General features: G+C 41.8%; 1 protein-coding gene across 1 annotated transcript; it reads left to right on the top strand.

The window, feature by feature from the left end:
- The first annotated feature begins 254 nt into the window (after nucleotides 1-254).
- On the top strand, nucleotides 255-9,095 carry ogfrl1 (opioid growth factor receptor-like 1). Its single transcript, XM_034608587.1, has 7 exons — nucleotides 255-576; nucleotides 1,912-1,998; nucleotides 2,089-2,167; nucleotides 2,531-2,609; nucleotides 3,491-3,557; nucleotides 3,989-4,134; nucleotides 5,009-9,095. Exons 1-7 carry the CDS (start codon nucleotides 391-393, stop codon nucleotides 5,559-5,561), a joined length of 1,197 nt encoding a protein of 398 aa, XP_034464478.1. The 5' UTR covers nucleotides 255-390; the 3' UTR covers nucleotides 5,562-9,095.
- Nucleotides 9,096-9,894: the final 799 nt, after the last annotated feature.

The following is a 9,894-nucleotide window of genomic DNA, read 5'->3' on the forward strand; positions in this document are numbered from 1 at the left end:
GCTCTGTAATATGTGGCCACATTTGGTGATAGCTGTCTAATGTTAATAATTACTCTCATTTACAGCTGTAACAAAAAAAAAATGCAGATGTTATGTCACAATAATTTGTTGTCTACACAATAGTGTCTGTCAAACAGGTAACAATCATTCAGGTCAACACACACACATGTGTAGCTCTAATCCTCCTCCTGTCTCTTCCTGTGGCACTAATCCCCCCTCATACTCACGCGCATCATCGCTGCTGGAGTGGAAATCCCCTCCGCTGCCATTGAAAGGCTGAGAGGGCGGAGAGAGTCCAGACCTCTGCACGAGCTCCGGGCCGAGGGGAGGATGTAGTGTCCGGAGAGAGAAGAGGATCATAGAGAAGGGCCGCTGGTGCATGTTGGTTCGATGGGAAATCTGTTGGGCAGCTGGCGTTTCAAGGAGCCGAGCACCGTGGAGGAATGCGACTCGACGTGGGGGTCGGACTCCGACAGCGACGAGCCGGCGGCGGAGGATGACAGCGGCGTCTCCGACCCGGTCAGCCCGGGGGGGAGCGACCGGGCCGCCGCAGAGCCCGGAGACACGTCCCCGCAGGTACAGCGGAGCTTCCGCAGGATGCATGTGCTGCGTGGAGAGGACAGGGGCCCGGTCACATGTGCCACCGTCAGTCACAACACTGACCAGGCCAGGACACAGAGAGGACAACCGACAGCCTGTCCTGGTGGTGGACAGTGAGCTGACATTCGAAAATACCTCAATTTAGGTTTTAGGAGAAAATATTTACACACGCTTCATCAACTCTCCGGAGTGGTTGAGATAGAATGACTGAAATAATCCTTCTGCCACTGAACTTTATCAATGTACAAGGAGCAGCAGAGAAGACTGTAGAATGTTTTTAATATTTGAGAAGAATTTGTAAATTGCTGCTTTATTCAGGGTATTTTATCAAAGAGGTCAAAACTGTTTACATATGTATATAAAATACCTGAGCTGCAAACATAGCATCATACACGATACAGTATATATAGTACACGATACACATATACTGTGTACGTAATGTTGTTAGTTAATTATTAAAGGTACTATGTTTTATATATATATACTACAATGGTAGAAGATGGTTCAGTGTCTGCCTGCTGGTTGATGGAGGAAATAAGACATTATGTTTATGCGTGACTCTAAATTCTGATCCCTGTGGCCTGAATGATGAGAAGGGTTGAGAGTTGAGGAGAGAAATCCACGCTGTGGAGAATATTAAAAACCAGCATGGCTGTTCTATTTCAGTGGATCACTTTTTACTAAATTATTTCACACTGGTGAAATCAAACGTTTAACTTTTTTTATTTGCCATGATAACAACCAGAAATTGCTTTTATGATGCAGTTTGTATCAGCTCAGTATCAGGTATAAATCACAAAATAAAAGCCTCAAACATGGCTGTAAAATGACTAAAATTAAGATACTTAATACACTATATGGCTTAAAGTAATGTGTGAATTACATTTGTTTTACCTGTTATTGTTATAGTCCACAGGCTGTCCACAGTATTTAGTTATATATAGGTAGATTTACCAGGATAAGGTTCAGTGTAACACAGTGAGCCGTTTTACCCGTGGACTTTAGCATGACCCAGATTTCATTCAAGAATCAACTCTAGCATCCTTTTGTAGTAATTGCACAGCAGTGCTGATGTGAGTTGTCCTCCTCTGCCAGAGAGAAATGGATGATGACAGACTTCCACCTCAAAAGCAGAGTCAGTGCTTTTAATTCAGCTGAATGGCAGCTACACTGCATCTGTTCAAACACGAGTTGTTTTTATTTCAGACAAGGATTGCACCATATATCTCTACTTTCTTCTTTCTGTCCCTTTTCTTTCCTCTCTTATTTTAGTTTTTAATCTTGTTCTGTTTTCCCTGCTTCTTCTCTCAGCTGACGGACTCCCCAGAGTCTCTTCCAAAGATGAAGAGGAGTTTCTATGCTGCCAGGGACCTCTACAAATACCGCCACAGCTACCCGGTACACACACGTGCACGCACGCACACACATGCACATGCAATGTTGACACCCTTTATGATTTTATTAATCTTTGTGTGCACTTTTGTGTAGAACTACAAAAGATCCAGGCAACCCAACGAGTACCGTAACCTGCGCTTCTACCTGAACAAGATCCCTCTAGTGCCTGATGGTGGGTTTTCACACACACACACACACGCACACGCACACGCACACACACACACGCACACTCTCTCTCTTTATGCATGCAGACCTCCTGCCACTGTAGAGAGAAGACATGTTGACTTTGGGTTTAGTCTGCCTTGTTTGGCGAAAGGTCATGTTTGACTGGGAAACACTATCAAATTAGTGAACTGATCCAATGCTATAATGTTTGTCTCTCTCTCTTTCTATCTTTCTCTCTTAAACACACACACACACACACACACACACACACACACACACACACACACACACACACACACACACACACACACACACACACACACACACAATAAAATGTGCTTGGCAGCTGATTATCTCTGTCTCTCCTCAGGTATCTACATAGAGGAGATTCTGTCGAAGTGGAGAGGTGACTATGACAAACTGGAGCACAATCACACCTACATTCAGTGGTGAGACTTTCAGCTCTATTTTGATTTGCATATACATTAGATTGCAGCGTGATTGCATCAACTGACTTTTGTTTATCACATGGTACGAGCCACAGTAAGGGAGTTGTTAAAACCCCTTTTCTTCTGTCAAGTTGTCAAGTAGAAGTCAGCAGAAATAAAATGAGGATGTTATACTGCCTGTACAATATGTAAACAGCCCAAGTTACCCCTCTGAGTTAATGAGTGCTAAGTACACTAATGACAAATACAAAATGTGCTACAATTTAAGTCATAAAACAAAAGTCAATCGTATTAAGTTTGTTTCTCAGCCTGGCCCTAGGTCCAGGTCTGCAGCTGCCTGTGTCTTCATAGACATTTTCTACGAAGTGGACAAGGACAACTTGATGTAGTGGAATGATTTATTACATTGCACGAAAATGTCCCGAAAGTAGCTGCACTTTGTTTCAAAGTCTAATTTTCAACACAACAAGAGGCTTTAAGGGTGACAACCGATGTGAGGAACTAACTATCTCTGGTGTAGTAAACATCAGCTTTTGTTCGTGGTTGTTGGAATATGATACAAACTTTCCCAAAGCCAATAAATAACAAGACAGAGATGCTTACATTGCTGTAATCTTTGATAGCATCCTCTTGCGAACCCTAGACAAACCTGTCAGTCTCTTTATATGCAGAGAGTCTTACTTCCTGTATTATTGCTACTGCAGCATATCTTGTCAGCGTGATTGCTGAGCTATGATTGATGAATCTGTGTTCGTGTGAGGGTTGGATTATTAGTGGCACCTTCTTAACCTCATGATAGAAAGCCGTAGCAACTGTTAGAAAAGGAAACCTAACTGATCATCCACATCATCATGTTGGTAAAACAATAATTTGTGTTGCAGGCTGTTTCCGTTAAGAGAACAAGGGCTCAACTTCTACGCACATGAACTGACTCAGGACGAGATCAAAGTAAGACACACACACAGAAACACATAATAAACATATATACGTGCAGACTCTACATACTGTGTCGGTGTTGTTGTCTGACCCGCCTGTCTGATTTGTTTTGCACTTCATCATTGCATAAGTGCTTAGCTTGGTTGAGTGACTGTAGCCTCCATTAGAAAAAAAGCAGTTACCCAGCTCCCTCATAAGGGACATAAACAGAATCTTCAAAGAAAACCTCTGGGGAGGCTCGTTGCAATTTAGCTGCTAATTGAGTGCAAATGTGTTTCTCTGAGCAAATTTAGATGCAATTTGGGTGAAACAAGACATTTATACAGATTTTATGTTCTCGCGTTCCACACGATTATCATCCCATCACTTAAATGCTCACCAGGCAGAAAGATGGAACTGTACCTGTCTGTTGGTGTCTGATGTTCTGTGTTGAATCCTGTCAGGAATTCCAAAGCACTCGTGAAGCTAAGCGGAGGTTCCTGGCGGCCTATTCCCTGATGTTGGACTTCTATGGCGTCAAACTGCTGGATAAGAGCGGAAACGTCGCTCGGGCTTCCAACTGGCAGGAGCGCTTCCAGCACCTTAATGAGTGAGCATACACACATCGACACATTGTGCGGCAGCTTCGGGGTGTGCCACTGCAGCCAGGATTTGTGCGAAGTAATCGCTCGGTTGCCGATCGCTGCTTTTGTTTTTCTTCAGCGAGGCAATTGTTCTAAATCCCACGCAACTTAATTGCTCTTCTATCAGCAGCCAAATGTGAAACGGCATGGTGCGCGTCAGCAAACAGATGGTTAAATGGTCACTTAAAGGGGGATTCTTGATGGTTTCCATTCCTTGAGAGAATTCTTGCGTTGCCAAACAACCACCTGAGTGTTCTATGTTATAAGTTGCTCCTTGTTCAGTTTGTTTTTCTCCTTCAACCTAGCAAAGTCTCAGGCTATTACCGTAGCTCATCAAGTCACAAACCTCCTCGACTTCTTAGCTTCTGATTCTAATTGTTTCCATTATCCAAACCACATGAAAAACAACAGATACCTCACACAATAAAACAGCTGCTCAATACAGTATTAGTCCCTTGTCTGGCTTTTAATCATCTGGTGCACCGTGGTTTCTGGTCTTCAACTATCAGACAGGAGCTTTAATAAAATAATAAAAGTTCTGTATGGTCAAACACTGTTGACTGCAGCACAATGAGTTAGTGCAGCCTTTTAGTCCTTTTCCTAATTTCTTCCTAATTTCTTCAGGTTCATTTGAATATATTTCAACAAAAAATAGTTTTTTAGAAATGTCTTAAACTGTTGTGTCATTTTTATTATGAATCTTTACAAACTGCTAAAATATGGAGACTCCGTTCACACCTGGCATAAATTTGTGTCTCCAGTGTCCATATTGAGAACCGATTAAGATCTGATCGCTCACGTCCTCTTCCTATAATGCTTCTCCTGCTCTGATCTTTAAAGGTCTCAGCACAACTACCTGCGGATCACTCGCATCCTGAAGTCACTGGGCGAACTGGGCTATGAGGCCTTCAAGGCCCCACTGGTTCGCCTCTTCCTGGAGGAGTCGCTGTGCCACAACACCCTCCCAAACATGCAGCACAGTGTCCTGGAGTACTACGTCTACACAATCCGCCTCCCGGCCACCCGCAGGCGCCTGCTTCGCTACGCCCGCCAGCACTACAAGCCAGCCCATGCATTCCTCTGGGGTCCGCCACCTAAAAGGCAAGGGGGAGGGGTTGGTACCGGAGGTAGCATGGGTGCTGGGAGTAGTGGAATCAGAGCACCAGCTCCAACACCCGAGCCACAGAGAAAAGAGGAGGACAGCACCTCCTCCACCTCTCCGAGAAGCGGGATAATGGTGTCTTCCCATGATGCCGTGATGTGCCAGGACCTGGCTGGAGCAGCACTGAAGAGCTACACAGGACTCGGCTCTAATATGGCCAGACTGGAGGGAGCGCTGATGTTGGCGGGAGCAAGAGGAGCGAGGAACGAGTACAATGAAGTTGTTCCTTAGCCTGGAAAAGGGTTTGATTGCTATCAGGTTTTTAAAGCAGAAAAAACAGCAGTTTTTAAAATCAACCAATTCAATACAAAGAACGTAGAACTTTATTAATAGCAGGTCCTGTAAGACTCTGAAAGCCAGGGTCAGGACAGTAATACACATTAGTAGTTACATCTAGGAATCTAATAAACATGTTGTTCTATTCAGTTTAAGGGCTACCATAAACTATGATATAACTTTATTGCAGATTATTCAGTTTAGCTGTACTAGGGATTATAATGTGGGGCAGGGGGGTTTGGGGAGGTGAAGCTAAGCAATCTCACATTGGACCAAATCCCAAAATCATCTGAGCCAGGAGAGATCCAAACGTGTAGTTCAAGGTGTTTCCTCATTGGGGCCATGGACTAGGTACCAGTGAGAAAGACGATTGCCTTATTTATTGTTGTATTTCAGAACTGTGGCGGGTGTGAATTGTGGATTCAACAGCATCACAGAACCAAAGGCACCTGCTGATTGGGATGTTGATGGTTCTGGGAAAACAGTCCTGCATACTCATCAGTGTAGCTGGAGTTCCACTGAGCCACAAGCGGGACTGAGCTCCCTTTGTACAGGCACTGTAAAGTGAAAATTATAATGTGAAGACAGAGATTATTTCCCTCTTTTCTTTCTAATTCTGACATTTAAAAGTGATGTTAGGGGCAGACAGGAGGAAGAGGACTGGCTGAAAGGGGCAGGGGTGACTTAGACTGTCATAGCAATACCTGGAAACCATATTTATTGAGATTAACGTGAAATTCTTGTAATAATAATATCAACACAATATTTATCTTCTTTACAGTTTCACTGTATACAACTTGACGGGAGATGCTCCCTCTGAAAATTGTTCTGAACTATAAAAAGATTTGTTGTTGGTATGAAGAGTCAAGAGTAGAGTGGCTTTTTAGTGACGTTAAAACTATCCTCTCAACTGTGATTGGTCCAGTGTTAACAATTCACCAGGGTCACATGATGGCTCAGTTGTTAGTTTATTGGGTCTACTTAGCCAAAGTGAATGCAGTCTAATACAACAGTCCTGAACGGACGTTCCAGCGTGGTAGGTGAACATCTTTGTGAATATGGCCTGTGGTGCTGTTCAAGTGCACTGCATTATGTTTGGTGGTGTTTCCTTTTATTTTGTCCAGCCCTTTCAAATCAATGAGGGCAGGCTTAACAACAGAAACACCTCTTTGTGTAATGCCATAAAGTTCAATATCAACTTCAAACTGCAGCCTTCAAAATGAGCATATAGTTGAAAAGGCCTCTTGTAGAGACGCATTCACTTTCTTGTTGTTGTATTAGACTGAAATATAATATAAATAATTCAGGTGTATCTTATAAACTGGAAAACAAGTGTAGTTTCCAACATTTGGTCAAAGAAAATGAAGACATTGCTTTTGTTTGAAGAGGACGGGAGCAGTGTAGTTTCTGTTATACAATGTAGGTAACTATGACCCAGTGAAGTGTCTCTGTTTCAACACTAGTCTCACTGCTCAAAGATCATCATGTTACACTTCAATAACTCTTTAATAACTCTGCTGTGCTTCACAGATTTGTTGCAGTATTATAATGCCAGGCAGTTTTTAATATGACGTTAAACCTAAAATGCTTCAGGACCTTTTATTTCTCAGATGGCTTTGTGTCATGATAATAATCATAATTCAGCACAATTTGCTAGTCTCCTCTGTTTTGTATTAGGAACACAAACAGGATTAGCCTATAGAATAACAGGGCATGCAATAAATCAGGTTGCATTTTATGAAGGCTTTTAACAAGAGTACACAAGAATAGACTGTAAATATTTCATTATTAATTAGGAAATATAATTCAAGTGTCGAAAGTTAAACTGGTATTCGATATGTCAAATTAAAAAGACAGCTGTACTGTGGTTTTATGGCTAACATACTGACATTTTTAACATCCATGGTAATTGGGTGTGTTTTGTCACCTAAAGGTCTTCTACACGTAACTGAACAGGGGATATTTACTGTGGGCTGTTGGTGAAGTTGATGTATCAGAGCAGGTGATGTGTTGTGCGTTGCACTCTTTTGACAATCTATGTCTTCCGGTTGAAAGCGTTGTAGGTTTTTAATAATCGTTGATCTGCATACTGTATATATATGATCTACAAATAGCCAGGAACCTGCTGCGCCATAAACACAAGTGATTGTTCTCATATTGTGTCATTTTGCAATAATTTGGCTAAAGGACTTTTAAAATCAGACATCCATATTATACATTCATAGTGTTGAACTAGGCTAAACATACAGTGGTAGGTGGCAGTATAGATTATTGGATTATTTATTCAAATGTATCCGTTTAGATGACAAAAAATACCCCACAAGAAACTCTAATGTGGGTACAGGAGCCTTACAGTATGTAGAACGTTTTTCTATCTGAACTTTCCGCTGACGAATATCATGTCATCACCCCCATCATATCAGAAGTGGACAGCGTCACTCTTCGCTTGTGTTTAGTTACTATAAAAGGACAATATGAGGGCACGGCCACTCCCATTCACTTCCAATCAGCGCGAACGAGGAGGCGTATAAAACATTTGCTTCTTGTAGTGAGGCAAATCGCAGTGTGGCTTTGATATTCGCTTCACATTTGCATATGTGCGACCGTGCCCTTACTCTGAAGTTAAAGCAATGTCGTTGGATTCCAGTTAAACGCGAGGCACCTGGGGTCCTGGTTGCAATAGGTAGATATCAGTGAAACAAAAAGCCATGTGTGGTGAAAGACAGCGATGGTGCATATGATCGGGACTTTAACGCTTCTTCCTGATTTTTTCAGCTGTTCTTCCTGTAGGTTCAAGCCTTGTGTTTCAGGGCCTCCACAATGCTCCCTTAGCCAAGTGTATCTGATATAATTGTAAAACAAAATAACTTTTCAGGTGAAGTGTGCGGTGACATGGGCTCAAATATGTGAATTTTAGTGTCCCGTATGTGTACATATAGATGTATGAATGTGTGTGTCTGATATTCTTAAGTGCCTCTTTTGTATTTTTTACGTTTATCTGTATGTTGATGTCTTTCCCAGCTGATTTCCTGTACATCCTGTTTTTTTGTACAGCATTTTGATAATTATTACATTATTGTCTTCATTCTGGTCATATACAGTGCAGTATGAGTAGATTCATGTGCAGTCAGAGCAGGAATAGTTAACAATATATAATACTTGAAATTGTTTGTATCTGGCTTATTAATAAAATGTGATGGTTCCATAGATGACTGCTCGCTATGTTTGCTGATCACACAATCTGACACAGTCAACTCAAATAAAACAGTGGATGTGGACTAAGAATGAGTGGATAGAGTGTAAAGGAAGCTAACACTAGCACTGTGCATCACATGCAGTTGTTCAGAGGATGAGCTTGTCAGGTGCAGGGCTTCTTTGCAAGCAGGAATAATCTCATTGGTCGAGATAAACCTCAGCGTTTGGCTGAGCAGCGATCACCGTTAAATAAGCTCAGAGCAGAGGATTAAACATGCAAAGGGATTCGCATTCAAATACTGAACATAACTAAGATTATCTGACGTCAGAGGCTCTAATCGGACTGGAACTTATTAATATCCACATAGATGCATGCACACACGATACTATGCCACACAAAAGAAAGAAAAAAGCAAATGGCAGGTATCTGGTGTTATGTTGGAGGCTTAATAAAAAAAAAAAGAATGTGTGAGTGCCGGCTAATTTGTTAAATCCTTGCACTGTTTCTCGTGACTGAACAGCCCCACGCAAAGTGGAAACAGAGCCAAAGACTGAAACGCACAGAAACAGAGAGATAGCCGGCCTCCTCCAGTATTCAAAGAATGGGTCTGTATTGACATTCAGAGAAGAGCACGTACTTGAGCCTCAAACAAACACAGCTGGACCACGTGGGACACTCTCTACACACCGAGGATACGTGAGATAAAGATTAGGATTTCCACTTGTAAAATAAATACGGATGTAATAGGATGAGCCTGTAGATTATGTGACATAGAAATTTAAATACTGAAGATTAACAAGGGGAAATTAACAATTATGTGTGTGACTGCTGTTCGCTCTCACACTATTATTTTTAATGTTAACACATAGACCACAAAACAAAAACATGAGTCCCTCCACCTCATTAATCCGTCTTTGGTCTCATTTCTCTGATTAAGTCTCACTCTAAAATTATTAATGCCTGAATCTAGTAAAAGTGAAAACATGTTTTGTCCTTTAGGTGGAAATGGTAAATTGAATGTTGTTGTGTTCGACTTTTTTTTGTATTTATTATCATCTTGGTAGTGTTGGTACTGATGCATATAGACAGTTT

This window comes from Hippoglossus hippoglossus, chromosome 15 (assembly GCF_009819705.1).
Source record: "Hippoglossus hippoglossus isolate fHipHip1 chromosome 15, fHipHip1.pri, whole genome shotgun sequence".
NCBI classification, from domain to species: domain Eukaryota; kingdom Metazoa; phylum Chordata; class Actinopteri; order Pleuronectiformes; family Pleuronectidae; genus Hippoglossus; species Hippoglossus hippoglossus.

What these genes read in the sequence shown, in the direction of transcription:
- ogfrl1 (XM_034608587.1), top strand. Translation starts at nt 391, where the DNA reads ATGGGAAATCTGTTGGGCAGCTGGCGTTTCAAGGAGCCGAGCACCGTG. An exon ending in AATCACACCTACATTCAGTG is followed by an intron (nt 2,610 to 3,490) that starts GTGAGACTTTCA and finishes TTTGTGTTGCAG; the next exon opens with GCTGTTTCCGTTAAGAGAAC. An exon ending in TGACTCAGGACGAGATCAAA is followed by an intron (nt 3,558 to 3,988) that starts GTAAGACACACA and finishes GAATCCTGTCAG; the next exon opens with GAATTCCAAAGCACTCGTGA.